Source organism: Silurus meridionalis, chromosome 15 (genome assembly GCF_014805685.1).
Source record: "Silurus meridionalis isolate SWU-2019-XX chromosome 15, ASM1480568v1, whole genome shotgun sequence".
Classification (NCBI taxonomy): Eukaryota; Metazoa; Chordata; class Actinopteri; order Siluriformes; family Siluridae; genus Silurus; species Silurus meridionalis.
The window spans coordinates 22,654,577-22,672,090 of NC_060898.1; the positions used below are offsets into that span (position 1 = coordinate 22,654,577).

Sequence of the window (17,514 nt, forward strand, 5' to 3'; positions counted from 1 at the left end):
CAACGCACACCTTCTGCCCAACCTCCACACAAACGCACTCACCTGTCTCCCGAAGAGTCTCTGCAGCAGGCCCTGTTTGGGTGGAGGAGACGGCTGTCCTCTCCAGTCCAGATCCGGGGGCACGGTACCGTCCAAGATCAACACGTTGAGTTCTTTAAAACACTCGGACTCGATCATCTGAGAAGAAGCACACGCATAAACATGTCAGATGATCAGATTCACAGATTTTCTAAACGTTCTGCTTGGTAGGACCTGGCGTCCATCACTGAACAACAGCCTGCTATGATCCTTACAGCTTCAAACCAGGAACCGGAGGTTCATCTGCCCTGTTTCTTCCAGAAAATGGAAATGTGTTGAATGTGCTTTTCTTTCACTGTGGGTTTAAATTAAAGATGTTGGGTCGAACATTTTCCTTTTTTTGAATTCTGTAGAAGGTTGAGGCCTGGACTAAACCTGAACGTGTAAGAAGAAATCTGGTTCCACTCAGAACACGACCAGAGAACCAAAATTAAAAACCCATACACAACTTTCCTAATACTTTCGGCCATGTAGATTTTATATGGAAAGGTCCGGTGTCCCAATACTTTCGAAATACGATCTCAGCATGACAACGCACCTGTGCACAAAGCCAGCTCCGTGAAGATCTGCTTTCCATGGGTTGGAGTGGAAGATCTGCTATAGAGCTCCAACGCTGACTGCACCCCCAGACCTTCTTACCTACATCACTACCTGACTTTACTCACACTCTTCTGTGTATGAATGAAATCTCACACCCCAACATCTAGTAGAACATCTTCCCAGAAGAGTGGAGGATATAATAAAAGCATAGCGGAGACTAAATGTGGAACGTGATGTTCAAAAAGTTACCATAGAAACACGGCTAAATATGGAATATGGGCACTTTTGAACAAACTACAAAATGTCTACACTGCTTTCGTTAAATTCGAACCGTTTCCTGATACGTTTCGAGTTTTTATGCTGTAGGTCTCAACGCAATCGTTCACGATCTGCTAAAACCATTTGCCAAGATGGCCGCCCGAGTGGACAAAAGCACTTTCGGAAGCTCTTACCTCATTTTGCCAGGGAATTGGTACGCTGCCTGTGGACACCTTGCTGTAGAAGGAGTCATCTTTGGGCTCAAGCTCCACCCCTTTCACAGTGGAGAACTGCTCGATGTCCAGCACATCCTTACAGTAGATAGCCTGAGGCTGAAGGAACACACACACACACACACACACACACACACAATAAAAAAGAAATTTAGCATAAATATCAAAACAACAGCTTTGCTAACAGTCGCTAAATAGACAAAACGTTTGACAATACGATTGGGTTCAGATTTTCAATATGCTCTCATAATGAGCTCCACTCTTCTGGGAAGATGTTCCACTTAATTTTGTGGGGATTTGTGGACATTCATTCACAAGGGTGTTAGTAAAGTCAGGAACTGATGGAGGTGAAATATAGAGAAATGCAGTCAGTGTGAAGAATTCACCCCAAAGTTCATCCAACAGGGTTGGAGTTCTATAGGTTTGGGTCTACAGGTTTGTATCTCCTTGTTCAAGTTAAGGGACAATTTCATGACACCACTGTCCAAAGTCCAATTTGTGGTGACACTTTGTGGAGGAACCACATATGGGTGAAAAAGTTGGGTGTCCCAATACTTTTGGCATTTAGCGTATGTTGAGGACTCCAGAACGATCATCATCTGAATAAAAGGTCGTCTATCTGAGATACTTACATCAGGGATGAAAGGAGCTTCCAGCATGCCGGCTTCCAGTCGTTTGAAGTTGATGGAGCGGAAGATCGGGTGAGCCTTCACCTCCGATGCACCTCCCTGAGAGCCGAGCCTCTCGTTCGGGTCTTTGGCCAGAAGCTGTGGGATTGAAGATGTACTTTAAATAACCACTTTTTCTATTTTTAATCCGATTAATCTCATTGCAAATCAAACATCCTCGTTAGCGTGATGATAGATTTCCTGTCCCACTTTTCACACCCGTCCCAGACACTGTCTCGCTCTGACAATTTGAATAAAACTACACCTTGCTAGCTGATTAGCTGCCAGCGCCGATATTACTGTCAAGCCATAACAATCAGCAACGTGCCAGCATGAGGGCTCGGCAATCACACGCTGAAATGCACTCCAAAGGGCTCCATGTGATTTCGTTCTTAAAACAAGGACTTCGGTAATCAGAGGGAGCACAAAGAGTTCCTCATGCGTCCCTTTTTTTCCAATCGAGTGAAAGATTTAGCAAATTTCTGGTTTTACTTAAAGAATAGGGCCGTGTGTTTGCATCTGCTTGGTTTTTCATCTTATGGTTTGTGTGTAGAAGTAAATGTATTTACAGTATCTCACAAAAATAAGTGCACCCCTCACATTTCATCCATTTTATTAGATGTTCTCGAGGGACAAAACTATAGAAATGAAACATGGATATATTTAAGAGATGTCAATGTGCAGTTTGTGTAGCAGTTCAAATTTACTGTCCTCTAAAAATAACTCAACCTACAGCCATTATTGTCTAAATAACTGCCAAAAAAGTGAGTTCACCCTCAGTGAACATGTCGAAACTGTGTCCAAATTGTAAGCACATTGTTATGTAGCACTGCTTCAATCCTCCTGGGTGTGGAATTCACCAGAGCTGCACAGGTTGTTGCTGGGATCCTCTTCCACTCCTCCATAATGACAGCTGCTGGATGTCAGACACATGGCGCTTCTCCACCTTCTGCTTGAAGATCCGCACAGGTGCTCAATAGTTTTCAGGTCTGGAGACATACTTGGCCAATCACCTTCACCGGCCTGTAAACCCGACTTGTTGCAGTGTGTGGCGTACGGTCTGAGCTCTGACAAGGGGACCTTCTACAACCTCAAGCTAACGTGCGTCTGTTTTTTGAAGCAGCTCCTGCACCTGACGCACAGCACAATGACTCAACCTCTTTGATGGACCCTTGTGAGGTCTGTTTCGAGTAGAACCTGTCTTGGATAACCTCTGTATGACCCTGACCACTGTACTGTAACTCAGTTTCAGGGTGATACTGATCTTCTTACAACCTTGGCATCTTTGTGGAGAGAAACAATTCTGATTCTCAAATCCTCAGATATCTTTAACATGAGGTCCATGTAGAACATCCAGTGGTCAGTATGAGAGAATTGGACTCAAAGCACCAGATTATAATTGCTCTAATACAAGATACACTAATTTGTCTGGTCAAGCAGACAAAAACAAACATGATAAAGAGGACATGTGGGTTTGCCTGGTAACATGACATACAGCTGTTATCACTTAGGGTGTACTCACTATTGTTGCAATATTATTTTGCCAATAATGGCTGTATGTTGAGTTATTTTTAAAGGACAGTAAATGTATACTGCTATTGAAACTGAACATCTCCTTTAAAATATATCCAAGTTTCATTTCTATAGTATTGTCCATTGAGAAGATACTAAAATGGTTGGTGAAATGTGAGGGGTGTACTTACTTTTGTGAGATACTGTATAAAACCAAATTATTTCCCTTTTCCAGTTTGGTTAAAGTTTGCCATGCATGAATATTGTCAAGAAATTCCGCCATCCTATCTGGGCCAAAGCTCACATAAAATGCGAGACAAAAACTGTTCTGAAGACCACATCCTCCAGACTAAAGAGGAGAGGGACCATCCGTTTATTTATTTATTTATTTTATCAGCGCTCACTTCAAAAAGCTGCATCTCTGATGGTATGGGATCACATTAGGTCATGTAGAATGGGCATCCTGCACATTTTGAAAAGGCTCCATCAATGCTGACGTGTATGTTTTTCAGCAACCAATCAGAAAACGTCTTTTTCAGGGACGGTCTTGCATATTTAAACAAGACAATGCTGCAAATACTGCACCTATTAAAATAGCATACAATTATAATCCGGAAGCTGAACTGGCCTGCCTGCAGTCTAGACATTACAAAATTTGAAAACGTTTGGCGCATCATGAAACGAAAGACACAACAAAGGACACCCAGAACTGTTGAGCAGCTACAATCCTGCATCACACACATATGGGACAACATTCTTCTTCCAAAACTTCAGCAGCTGGTCTCCTCGGTTCCCAGATGTATACGGACAGAAGACGTGATGCTACACAGTGGGAAACATGGTCCTGTTCCAACTTTTTTGAGACGTGTTGCAGCAATTAAAAATGAGTATTTTTTCAACAATTGATATGTTTTTGTTTCACTGTGAATAGATTATGGATTTATGAGATTCGCAAATCATTGCAGTGTGTTTTTATTGTTTATTTTGTCAAGTCTCCTGATTTCTCTGGAAATGGGATTATAAATAAGAAGTGAAAAAAAAATCCCTAAAGCTGTTGACATTTTTTTTCATACGAGGGTAATTTTTTTTCACTATGAGGAAAGTAAGAGACGTAATTAGGAGCTGCTGACCATTTCACAGAGGGACTTGGCTTCCTCCGAGAACTTGCTGGAGTACTCCTCAGCCACCTCTTTGACCAGTCGCTCCACCTCCTCGCGCTTGATTTTCTTTTTCCGCTGCTGGAACGGCGACTGGCCCTCGATCATCTCGTACAGCAGACAGCCCAGAGCCCACCAGTCCGGGCTGAACGTGTATCGCTCGTTCTTTACCACCTCAGGGGCTGACGAAGCAGAACAAACCCCGTTAGTACCTGGGAAATCTATCAGACTCTACCTGGTATCTGGTATCAAAACTCTTACCCATGTACCCCACAGTGCCCACACGTCCTTTGATTGTCTGGCCCTCAGGTATGTGCACAGCCAGGCCCAGGTCTGATATACGAATATGACCTGAAGAAATAAGAAAAAAAAAACGTGTCGACATCAAGCTGCAAACGAAACAAGTTTCACCTTTCATTTTATTTCTGTATTTCATATCAATCTGTTATGCATTTAGTTATAAAATTCAATACAAACACACACACACACAACCCTGAATCAGCCTCCTAAACATCTAACGTCTTCCGTGTCTGGTTGCCATTTCCAAAATAATCCCCCGTGATGTAACGGCTACGCTCAACTGTCTGGGGAAATCGCATTCGCAGACGTCGGTCGCTTCCAGGAAAGTCAATACGCTCCCCTTTTTAGCACCAGTGCACCCGTTTAGCACCGTCCCTGCTTGACTTGGTGCTCGCTCCTGCCACACGGAGGATCGGATGTCAGAGGAATCCCCGGAGACGTCCCCGGAGACATCCTGAATGTCACCGTGAGGAGAGAGGGCAGGACACGAGCTGTCAGCTCGGAGCTGGACGCTTTGGTAGGACTACAGCGGGATGTGGGATGAAACATAAGGCACTCGACTCCCTCTAGTGGTGAGTTCATGTAACAGCTAGGAATTCGAAGATGTTCTAGACGTCGTTATTACTCCTAAAGGAATGCAGAATGCTGAAATATTTACCGTGGTCATCCAGCAGAATGTTTTCCGGCTTCAAATCCCTGGAAACCAAAAACCAGGTGAATATAATTAACATTTTATAATAATTATGATGAATATATTTTCCCAGAGAAATAAACGAGTTTAAAGAACGCCTGGTTAACACACACACACACACACACACACACACACACACACACACACGCGCACACACCTGTAGACTATCCTCTCTCGGTGCAGGTCCTCCAGGCCGCAACAGATCTCGGCAGCGTAAAACACCGCCCTCTTCTCATCAAACCCGGCATCCCCCATGTGGTAGATATGAAACTTCAGGTCTCCTCCGTTCATCAGTGTGAGAACCAAGCACAGCGCGTCTTTCGTCTCATACGCGTACGCCAGGCTCACCTTAGTACGAAAACGGGACAGGTTAGGGTAAGGTATAGGTTCCTCAGTCCTTCGAGACACGTAACACACATTTAAGAGGAAAGTCCTGTCCGTTCTCTTCAGAAACAATGAGGTGAGGCGACGTTTCGCCCTCAGTATGATCCAAATTAATTAATTAATTAATAAGTCTTCCAGAGAACCTGAACCAGTTGTACATCTTTTTAAAAATCAAGTCCAAGCAAAAACCAAAAAAACAGGAAATGGAAAATACTTACGACAAACCGACTGTTGACCTTTTCGAGAATTTGCTTCTCGTTCAGAGCCATGGATTCGCCTTTTCTCTTTTTGATGCGTTTCTTTTCCAGCTTCTTGCAGGCGTACATCTTCCCCGTGGCACGTACCTGACACGCGCAGACCTTCAGGAGGAGAAAACAAACACAAAACAGAGGGAAAAGGATGAAGAGTTTGTGCTTCGTCTCAAATCAGGCACCAAAATCCGCCATGACGCAACACATCCGGCAATTAAAACCGTCCGTGTGGAAACATAGCAAAAGTTCCGTTTGGTGTTCTGATGATTTACGTGTAAAACATCACATTTACAAAAATATTTAGTCTTCATGCTCGGTGTTCAGTTTGATTTCACTAATAATAAACATACATTTGCAAAGCATCAATATTTGTCCATGTTGATTATTAAAAACTTGAAAAGTATTAATTTAAGGTTACGATTAGTTGCGATTAATCACGAATTAACTCGCGAACGGTACATACACACTGTATATAGCAAAAAGTATTGGGACATCCAACTTTTCCAGCCATTTGCGGTTCATCCACAAAATTGGGGGCACATAATTGTATAGGGCGTCTTTATTGTAAACTTCGAGACCCGAACCTTTTCCAGCATGACGATGCCCCTGTGCACAAAACCAGCTCCATGAAGATCGGTTTTAAATGGGTTGGATTTGGTAGAAGATCTCCTGCTATAGAGCACCTTCTCACCTACATCAGTACCTGACTTTACTAACAAGTGTCCTTGTGGCTGAATGAAATGTCAATCTAGTGGATCATCTGGGAAGAATGGAGCTCATTGTAACAGGAAGTAGGGACTTAATGCGGAATTTGAAAATCTTATAGTTAGGTGTCCACAAACTTTTGGAGGGAGACACACACACACACACACACACACACACACACACACACACACACACACACACACACAGGTAAAAAAACAGAAGTGAAACTCACCTCACCAAAGCCGCCCTTTCCCAATACCCTGTACTGACGGAATGTGTTTTTTGTAACCGGTTGCCTGTTGCAGAGAAAAAAAACAAAATCAAAAACACAACAGCTGTCGTTCAACGATCATAACCTTCAAAAAAAAATGTACTTCAGTAAACCCTTCACTTTTATCAAACTCATTTCCTTCTTGTTTTTTTTTTTTTTGTGTTTTTTTCCCCCTGTTACTTCAGCCTGGATTTCCTGTTCACACTTTTAAGCCTCAGCCTGAAGATTTCTTTTAGCATGAAAAGAAACAGATGCAAATAAACACCAGGGTCTGGCAGGGTTCACATCTGGATTTCATAAGCACCGGATCAGTAAATAAATAAATAAAATCTTTGTACCACAAAGGGGGTCGAACATAACGAGGAGCTCGACGTCATTTAAATTCAAACTCCTGTGAAATGAATGAAAGGATCTTCTAACTAGCGAGAGATGAACAAGGAGAGGAAGAGGAAATGGCCGTGCTGTACCTCTCCAGCCATTTCCACTGGATGAAGCGGTTGAAGAAGATGCTGTCGAGGTAGTCTGCGAAAGGGGCCACGCTCAGGTAGTCATGGATCAGTCTACAGCATGCACGAGGAACACACACATAATGAAGAAATATTTACTACAGGTCTCGAAAACCACTTTTTTACTTTTTTTTTGGGAAGTCGTGTGACGGAGACTCACTTGGTGCACTCCATGAAAAGCTCTTTACACGCATCCTGCTCCAGACGCTCGCCGCATTTGGACACCATCTCCTCCACCACCTCGGGGACGTAGTCCTCTGACTGCGTACACACACACACACACACACACACACACACACACACACACACACACACAGCAGTTTTTCCTCAGCCAAAAGTCAATCTACACAATAAAGGCAAAAGTATTTGGACACTCGACTCGATTTGGACCCCACCCCCAAACTATTACCACAAAGTTGGAGAAAGGTGATTGAATAGGACGTCTATGGATTCTTTCCATGGGTTGGAGATCTCCTGCTATTGATCTCCAACCATTTTAAACACTTTTGGGATGAACGTGAACGCTGACTGCACCAAAGGCCTCCTCACCTTCTCATCTACATCAGAACCTGACTTTACTGACACCCATGTGGATGAATAAATCTCCAGAAAATCTCCACAAAATCTAGTGAAACATCTTCCCAGAAGAGTGGACGTTATTGTAACAGTAAATATATATATATACACCCTGCCCATCCAAAAATAGAGTCACCACGTGGATTTAACTAAGCAAATAAGTTAAGAGCCTCCTATTGGATGATTACTGTATGGGGGATTTTGTTTCAGCTGGCAACAAGTTATTGAACCCTAACTGATACAGTGAGCAGCTTCTCATTTCTTAAACAACCATGTCGGAAAACATGTCCTGTGGTAGTGAAAAAGATGTTAATCTCTTTCAGGAGGGTCAAATTATGAGGAAACATCTAAGGAGATTGCTGAAACGACTAAAACTGGGTGAAGAAATGTCCAACGCGTTATTAAAAACTGAAAAGACAGTGGGGAACCAACATCTTCGAGGAAGAAATGTGGGCGGGAAAAAATCGTAAATGAACGCGATCGTCGATCACTTGAACGTTTGGTGAAAACTGTAGTAAGAAGAGCATTTCCACAAGCACAATGTGCAGAGAACTGAAGGGATTGGGATGGAAATGGTGTGTAGCCTTAAGAAAACCACTTATCAGTGAAGCTAATCAGGCAAAAAGGCATCAGTTTGCTAGGGAGCATAAAAATTGGAGCAATAAAAGAAAGTCATGTGGTCTGATGAGTCCAGATTGACCCTGTTCCAGAGTGATGGGCGCATCAGGGTAAGAAGAGAGGTGGAGGAACTGATGCGCCCATCATGCCTAGTGCCTACTGTACAAGCCGGTGGGGGCAGTGCTGTAATCTGGGGTCGCTGCTGTAGGTCAGGTCTCGGTTCAGCTACGTTATGTGCCAAAAGAAGAAGATCAGGTGACTATCTGAATATACTGAATGACCAGGTTACTCCATCAATGGATTTATTCTTCTCTGATGGCACGAGCAGATTCCAAGATGATAACTCCAGGATTCACCAGGCTCAAAATGTGAAAGAGTAGTTCAGGGAGCATGAGGGCAGTGTGTGTGTGTGTGTGTGTGTGTGTGTGTGTGTGTGTGTGTGTGTATATATAAAGTGTTCGATATTTCCATCTTTGTGAAGGTTTTATCCTCACATACATTCAATAAAGTGACCCCCTGTATGTTCATACCTTTGGATTTAAATACTTTTCGAGGAGCTCCTGTCCGCACACCTTCCTCTTTTCGTCTGGGGTAACTTCATACTCCGCCTACAAATGAAATAAAAAGAAATATGTATATTTTACAGTTAAGGAATACTATATATATTAGAAATTGTTAAAAAGGAAAGAGCTGTCTAGCTTAGTGGTTATAAGTTCGAATCCCATCTACACCATGCGGCCATTCCCGGGCCCCTGAGCAAGGCCCTTACCCCATAGCTGCTCAGTTGTATGAATGAGATAAGGAATAAGCACTTCTTGGCATCGTAAAAACGTCATTTCTGTTTTTTTCTTCATGTTATCCACCGTCACTTCGTCGCCTTCTTGTGGTTGAAATTCCTGCACCAAATAGCTACGTGGCGTTACGACTTCCTCACCCGTCGACTACAAACAAGAACCATGTACAGACTCGACCACAACAAAGATCCGATCTTTTTCCCCAAAAAAGAAATGTACCTGAAGCTCAAGCACATCTACAGGACTTCCAGAGAGCAGACTATGGTTCAGACTCTGAATAGATCTCAACAGGTTTACCATCCTCGCTAACACAGGGGTTTGTGTTTGTGTGTTGGAAGCTAGCAGACAGATGATGATGATGATGATGATGATGATTGCAGCTCAGAAGGTCCAGACGAGTTTCAGCTCTTGCTTGGGGCTCCACAGAGTGACGATAACACCCTTCAGGATGTGGCGGTGTAGAAAAATACAGCTGGCGTGAGGGGGATTAGCACAAAGTCTCAAAACCACGCCGTTTTTTTGGCAACGAATTTCACTTTTATTTATGAATGAACTTTACTTTACGCCATCACAAAGCTTCGACGCTGAAGACGCCTTGTGTAAACGAACACGAGTTTGTTCTAGAAAAAAGAAAAGTTCACGTGTTGATGTTCAGGATCCGCTCTGAGCTAGGGTGATGTCTCTCCGAGGTTTGTTCCTGTAACAGCACGGCCTCAAATGTGTTATTGCTTAGGCCTTTCGAGGTCACTGTTTATTTTGGAGTTTGAAAAAAAGCAAAAGTAAATCCCTTCGATGCTTAGATTCTTTGGAAAACTACTGTGTCCTGAAAAACTTACAAGGAAATTGTTTTTGGAGTTTTCCAGTCAGCTAATCACTTCAGCTAGTTCCCTCCTAGTGATCAGAGAATGTGAGGAAAATGATTGAGATGCTTCTTTAAAAATGGCTAAACATCATAGCATCTTATATTTCCAAAAAGTATTGGGTCACCTGACCTTTTCCTGCTCTATGTGGTTCTTCTCCAAACTGTTACCACAAATCTGAAGGCACTCAATTGTACAGGACGTCTTTAGATGGCGCTATAATAAAATGGTGCATTCACTTGAACTTGGAAACCCAAACCTGTTCCAGCATGGCGATGCCCCTGTGCACAAAGTGAGCTCCATGAAGATCTGGTTTACATGCTTTGGAGAGGAAGATCTTGCTGCTATAGAGCTCTGATCTCATCCCTACTGAACACCTTTGGGATGAATGTGAACGCTGACTGCACCCCAGGTCTCCTCACCTACATCAGTACCTGCCTTTACTAACACACTTGTGGCTGATGAACACACATAATGGGAAGATGTTCCAGTAGATTTTGTGGAGATTTTATGGAGATTCATTCACACCACAAGTGTGTTAGTAAAGGCAGGTACTGATGTAGGTGAGAAGGTGAGGAGGCCTGGGGTGCAGTCAGCATCCACATTCATTCCAAATGTGTCAACAGGGTCCGAGCTCTATAGCAGGAGATCTTCCACATCATCCAACCCATGTAAAGCAGATCTTTATGGAGGCTGGCTTCGTGCACAGGAGCATCGTCATGCTAGAACAAGTTTGGGTCTCCAAGTTCAAGTGAAGGAATACTTTCATGCTGCATCTAAAGACGTCCTTGAGCGATTTTTTTGGTAAACGTTTGCAGACGAACAACATAAAAAGTCAGGTGTCCCAATACTTTTGTCAATATAGTGCATGTACACAGTAATGCTGCTACGGCAGAGTGACTCTAGATGATGACTTCTTTCGCAATCATGACATCCTCCAGAGCTTCGCTGTTTAGGGTAGAAACAGTTTTGTGCGTAACGTTACACGATCACCATGGCGACCGTGACGTGGACTCACACGGATGTGTGCTCGTGTTTACGGAAAGTTTTGTAATGAGGCACAGGAAGACTGCGATTTGTTTAAAACAGTCACATTTGACCAATTTGGATGATTAAAGCCTTCATGGGAAGAAACACTGACCAAAATAAAGACCCCCGGGCAGTTATGGTCTTACCACGGCATCCAGGAACTTCACGCAGCGCCTCAGCTCCGGTCTGGTGTCGCAGAACTGCCGGAACAGCGTGCGTCCAATCGGCTGCCTCTCGCACAGACTGGTGTAGTCTTTTTCTGTGGAAGTGACACGTGATGGGAAACGGTGAGAAAGTGTGTTGAACAGGCAGAGGATTTAGTACATGGACACACGTGGAAACATGCAGACACATGTAGAGACGCAGACATGTAGACACACACACACACACACACACACACACAGACGCTCGTCAAGTAAAGAATCTTTTATTGTCATTTTAACCATATATAGTGGACGCAGTACACAGTGAAATGAGACAAATTTCTTCAAAACCCTGGAGCTACACAACAGGACACAGAGTTAAGGACTAAAGTAAGTGTCCTTGTCACTGTGCATCGTGTGCAACCGAGTGCAAACAGTGCAGACAGACAACACAAGACAGTGTAGGACAAATTCACAAAACAGCGCCGACCAATAAACAAACTGTACAGGGAGTGCAGAATTATTAGGCAAATGAGTATTTTGACCACATCATCCTCGTTATGCATGTTGTCTTACTCCAAGCTGTATAGGCTGGAAAGCCTACTACCAATTAAGCATATTAGGTGATGTGCATCTCTGTAATGAGAAGGGGTGTGGTCTAATGACATCAACACCCTATATCAGGTGTGCATAATTATTAGGCAACTTCCTTTCCTTTGGCTAAATGGGTCAAAAGAAGGACTTGACAGGCTCAGAAAAGTCTCAAAATAGTGAGATATATTGCAGAGGGATGCAGCAGTCTTAAAATAGCCAAGCTTCTGAAGCGTGATCATCGAACAATCAAGCGTTTCATTCAAAATAGTCGACAGGGTCGCAAGAAGCGTGTGGAAAAACCAAGGCGCAAAATAACTGCCCGTGAACTGAGAAAAGTCAAGCGTGCAGCTGCCAAGATGCCACTTGCCACCAGTTTGGCCATATTTCAGAGCTGCAACATCACTGGAGTGCCCAAAAGCACAAGGTGTGCAATACTCAGAGACATGGCCAAGGTAAGAAAGGCAGAAAGTCGACCACCACTGAACAAGACACACAAGCTGAAACGTCAAGACTGGGCCAAGAAATATCTCAAGACTGATTTTTCTAAGGTTTTATGGACTGATGAAATGAGAGTGAGTCTTGATGGGCCAGATGGATGGGCCCGTGGCTGGATTGGTAAAGGGCAGAGAGCTCCAGTCCGACTCAGACGCCAGCAAGGTGGAGGTGGAGTACTGGTTTGGGCTGGTATCATCAAAGATGAGCTTGTGGGGCCTTTTCGGGTTGAGGATGGAGTCAAGCTGAACTCCCAGTCCTACTGCCAGTTTCTGGAAGACACCTTCTTCAAGCAGTGGTACAGGAAGAAGTCTGCATCCTTCAAGAAAAACATGATTTTCATGCAGGACAATGCTCCATCACACACGCCCAAGTACTCCACAGCGTGGCTGGCAAGAAAGGGTATAAAAGAAGAAAATCTAATGATATGGCCTCCTTGTTCACCTGATCTGAACCCCATTGAGAACCTGTGGTCCATCATCAAATGTGCGATTTACAAGGAGGAAAACAGTACACCTCTCTGAACAGTGTCTGGGAGGCTGTGGTTGCTGCTGCACGCAATGTTGATGGTGAACAGATCAAAACACTGACAGAATCCATGGATGGCAGGCTTTTGAGTGTCCTTGCAAAGAAAGGTGGCTATATTGGTCACTGATTTGTTTTTGTTTGGTTTTTGAATGTCAGAAATGTATATTTGTGAATGTTGAGATGTTATATTGGTTTCACTGGTAAAAATAAATAATTGAAATGGGTATGAATTTGTTTTTGTTGTTGCCTAATAATTATGCACAGTAATAGTCACCTGCACACACAGATATCCCCCTAAAATAGCTAAAACTAAAAACTACTTCCAAAAATATTCAGCTTTGATATTAATGAGTTTTTTGTGTTCATTGAGAACATGGTTGTTGTTCAAATTAAATCCTCAAATAAAATTAATCCTCAAAAATACAACTTGCCTAATAATTCTGCACTCCCTGTATATGTTATACAGTACAAAAAGTGCAAAAGCGGGAACTGTGTACAAGAGTGTACTTGTAAACATAAACACAATGATGTGCAAAAACAGCAAGAGCAGCAATCAAAAGGTGCAGAACAGCATGTAAACCGTGTAATATGATTAAACATAAATATGGGTGGTGCTGAAAACATAAATATGCATGAAATAAAAACATACACAAGCAAACAAATGTGGCCACATTTAGACACACACAGACACGCAAACAAGTACACACAGACACATGCAGACACACAGACACAAGCAAACACACGTAGCCACACGCAGACACACACAAACAAGCAAACACACACAGACACACAGACACAAGCAAACACACACAGCCACAAGCAAACACACGTAGACACAAGCAAACACACGTAGACACACAAAGACAAGCAAACACACAGACACAAGCAAACACACGTAGCTACACGTAGACACACACAAACAAGCAAACACACACAGACACACAGACACAAGTAAACACACACACAGACACACAGACACAAGTAAACACACGAGACACAAGCAAACACAGACACAAGTAAACACACACAGACAAGTAAACTCACGTAGCCACACACAGACACAAGCAAACACACAGACACAAGTAAACACACACAGACACAAGCAATCACACGCAGACACACAGACACAAGCAAACACAGACACAAGCAAACACACAGACACAAGTAAACACACACAGACACAAGCAATCACACGCAGACACACAGACACATGCAGACACACAGACACAAGTAAACACACAGACAAGTAAACACACGTAGCTACACGTAGACACACAGACACAAGCAAACACACAGACACAAACAAACACACAGACACAAGCAAACACACACAGACACAAGTAAACACACAGACACAAGCAAACACACACAGACACAAGTAATCACACGCAGACACATGCAGACACACAGACACAAGCAAACACACAGACAAGCAAACACACGTAGCCACACACAGACACAAGCAAACACACAGACAAGCAAACACACACAGACACAAGCAATCACACGCAGACACACAGACACATGCAGACACACAGACACAAGCAAACACACGCAGACACAAGCAAACACACGCAGACACAAACAAACACACAGACAAGCAAACACACAGACATAAGCAAACACACACAGACAAGCAAACACACACAGACAAGCAAACACACGTAGCCACAAGCAAAGACACACAGACAAAAGCAAACACACATAGACACAGACACACATAGACGCACAGACACACGCAGAGACACGTAGACACATGTAGACACATGTAGAGACACGGACACAGATGCACACAGACACACGTTAAGCTGGTGTATACAGTATATATATTGCAGCTTCTCTAAGCAAATGTGTAAATATCATTGCAGCAAGTAAAAATCAATAGCCCTCTCTTTTCTCTTCCCCTCTCTCTCTCTTTCTCTCTTCCTCTCTCTCTCTGCCTGTAAAATGAACCTCAGTGAGACAAGACCATTACAAGACTCCAAAGGACCAAAAAACGAATGTGAGGAAAAAACACCAACATCAACATCCATCTCCAAGCTGGACGGCTGTGTGTTTACGAACACTAGCGTTATTTATGTATGACCCTGAACACGAGCACCTGCAGCTCAATCAGTTCTATTCGACACTGAGCTCGGAGCCACGCTGGCAGCGAGAGAGAGAGAGAGAGAGAGAGAGAGAGAGAGAGAGAGAGAGAGAGAGAGAGGAACACAGGGAATCAGAGCCCGGAGGTGAACGTGGTTGAAAGGTGAAAGGTTCCAGGTTTTCGAGGCGAACGGGGAACGTGTGAAGACCCACATCAGCTCGAGCGGCCGTGTGTGGGAGGATGGTATTGATAGCAGCGCTGCATAAATATGTTGAAAGCTCTTCAGCGCTTCCTGCTCAACCAGAACATCAGAACATCTACAGGTGCACGTTTCTTTTTTTGCTCAGACGTCAAAAACATCAAGGATGTGAGATTTCTCGTGTTAAAAAGCAGATACCGACGAGCAAATCCGAAACTTTGGCGTCAGATTTCTCTGTAAAATATATAATAATTCATTACAAAAAATTTTGCATTTAAACAATAATCCAACTGAAATCGTGTCCTGATTTGCTCAGTGTCTCCTCGTCCTCCTGTCTCGGCGATAAGAGCAAATCTGGAGCGAGGGGCAAAAAAAATGTCATGAAGACAAATCGGAGGCTCATTAACAGTCCGTGTGTACAACAGCCACATTGACCGGAGGCCCCTCGGGGCCCTCATGTGGAAGCCCAGGGCCTATTATGGCTCAACGAGCGGAAATTTAATCTGTTCATATCGGATGCTGAAAGGTCAGCAGTTATCCATGTTCGTGGCTGTGCGAAGACGTGACTGCGCTCAAGAACGAGGAGACACGACGGAGTAACGGATGTGTGGGAACGAAAGAACGAACAAATAAACAGAAAAACAAACGGAAAAATCGCTCACATTATACGTAAAAAACGATAGAAGATTGTCGGCAAAAGTATTGGGACACCCAGCCATATTTGGTTCTTCCGCAAAAATGTTCCGTGGCACCATGAAGATCTGCTTTCTTTAAAAAGCAGGATATCGAAACGACAGCGATGACTAAAGCGGTATTTGATCAGTCTTTGAGGGGGTGAACCCTATAATCTGTATTTCTGCATCACTTTTGCAAGAATAACGATTGGCAAATCCGGAAACTTTCAGCTTCCACATTTAGCAGCAAAAAAAAAAAAAAAAAGGCAGAAACGTGTGGAGCAGTGCGACAGTTTCCATGTCACAAGAATTGCCTAATATTTCGTTTTTTGTTTTGTTTGTTTGTTGTTGTTTTTTTTCTTTTTTACATGTTTTGGTTTAGAGACTACAAACGAACAAATAAAATTGTGATTTTCTTTTCGTCATTTTCTGGAGTGTTTTTGTAGAGATTCTTAGAGGTCTGGGGCTCAGGATTTCAGCTGGATTTATGTTGGGTTTTTGTCTGTATGTAATTGGAATCCTCATGGTTCTCCTTGTTCCTTTGATATTGAGAGCATGTTCTCAAAGAGCTTAAAACAGTTCCCAGAACTCCATTCACATTTCTATTCATCTATTAGAAATAATATCTAATCGAGCAGAGAGTTCATTTATATTAAATGTAAGTGAGGTTCCTTTGACTTTTTGTTCCCCTTGAAGGTTAATCTTTAATTTACAGCAGTAAAGGCGCAGAAGAAGGAGGAAATGTGTCTGCGTAAACAGGACAAAGGAAAATCCATTAATGGGCAAAATTGCTGACCAGGTCCATTTATTACACAAAACTTATCAGGAATTTCCTCGTGTTATGCCACACACTGTAAGACAGGAAGAACACTTTATCCAGATCGCTCCGTTCTGAATCATAGAACTGAAGTTCTGTTTTACTGAACAATCAAGACATTGACGACAAATAACACTTTTATTAAGAACCGTCAGATAGAACCGCTATGGAATTTTATTTATAGGTTGTTTTGATGCTGAACGAAAGGAAAAAGGCATCACGTTGCAGCCTTGGTTCCTTCAGGACGCGATAGAAGCCGTCCTAGAGGCGTCCTAGTTGGAGTAATTACAGTCACTCTTATCCAGAAGGAAAAGTTTGACATATTGGAGATGCCAAAGTGCCAAGAATCCAGACTCTACGCTCCTGTAACAAAGTGCCGATTGTGGAGAAACGAATGACACGGGACTGGAATTTAAATGCAGAGGCACATGTTTTATTATATTAAAGCGTCCGATGGAACCGATTTTACTCGTGGTTTTAACCCGAGACCTGTCGCCGTGCTGGAATCAAAGTCGTAAATCGTAATTTCCTGACGTTTAACGAGAGACTC

General features: G+C 43.1%; 1 protein-coding gene across 1 annotated transcript in view; it reads right to left on the reverse strand.

Moving 5' to 3' along the window:
• The window catches only part of grk6 (G protein-coupled receptor kinase 6), a 35,860-nt gene that overhangs the window by 2,459 nt on the left and 15,887 nt on the right, over positions 1-17,514 (reverse strand). The window contains exons 3-15 of the mRNA XM_046867945.1: positions 11,578-11,690; positions 9,279-9,356; positions 7,715-7,815; positions 7,516-7,608; positions 7,010-7,073; positions 6,040-6,180; positions 5,595-5,785; positions 5,405-5,442; positions 4,708-4,797; positions 4,420-4,628; positions 1,742-1,876; positions 1,071-1,208; positions 43-177 (exon numbers count right to left, since the gene is read on the reverse strand). Coding sequence (XP_046723901.1) covers positions 43-177; positions 1,071-1,208; positions 1,742-1,876; positions 4,420-4,628; positions 4,708-4,797; positions 5,405-5,442; positions 5,595-5,785; positions 6,040-6,180; positions 7,010-7,073; positions 7,516-7,608; positions 7,715-7,815; positions 9,279-9,356; positions 11,578-11,690 — 1,526 coding nt within the window. The remainder of the gene's footprint in view (positions 1-42; positions 178-1,070; positions 1,209-1,741; positions 1,877-4,419; positions 4,629-4,707; positions 4,798-5,404; positions 5,443-5,594; positions 5,786-6,039; positions 6,181-7,009; positions 7,074-7,515; positions 7,609-7,714; positions 7,816-9,278; positions 9,357-11,577; positions 11,691-17,514) is intronic.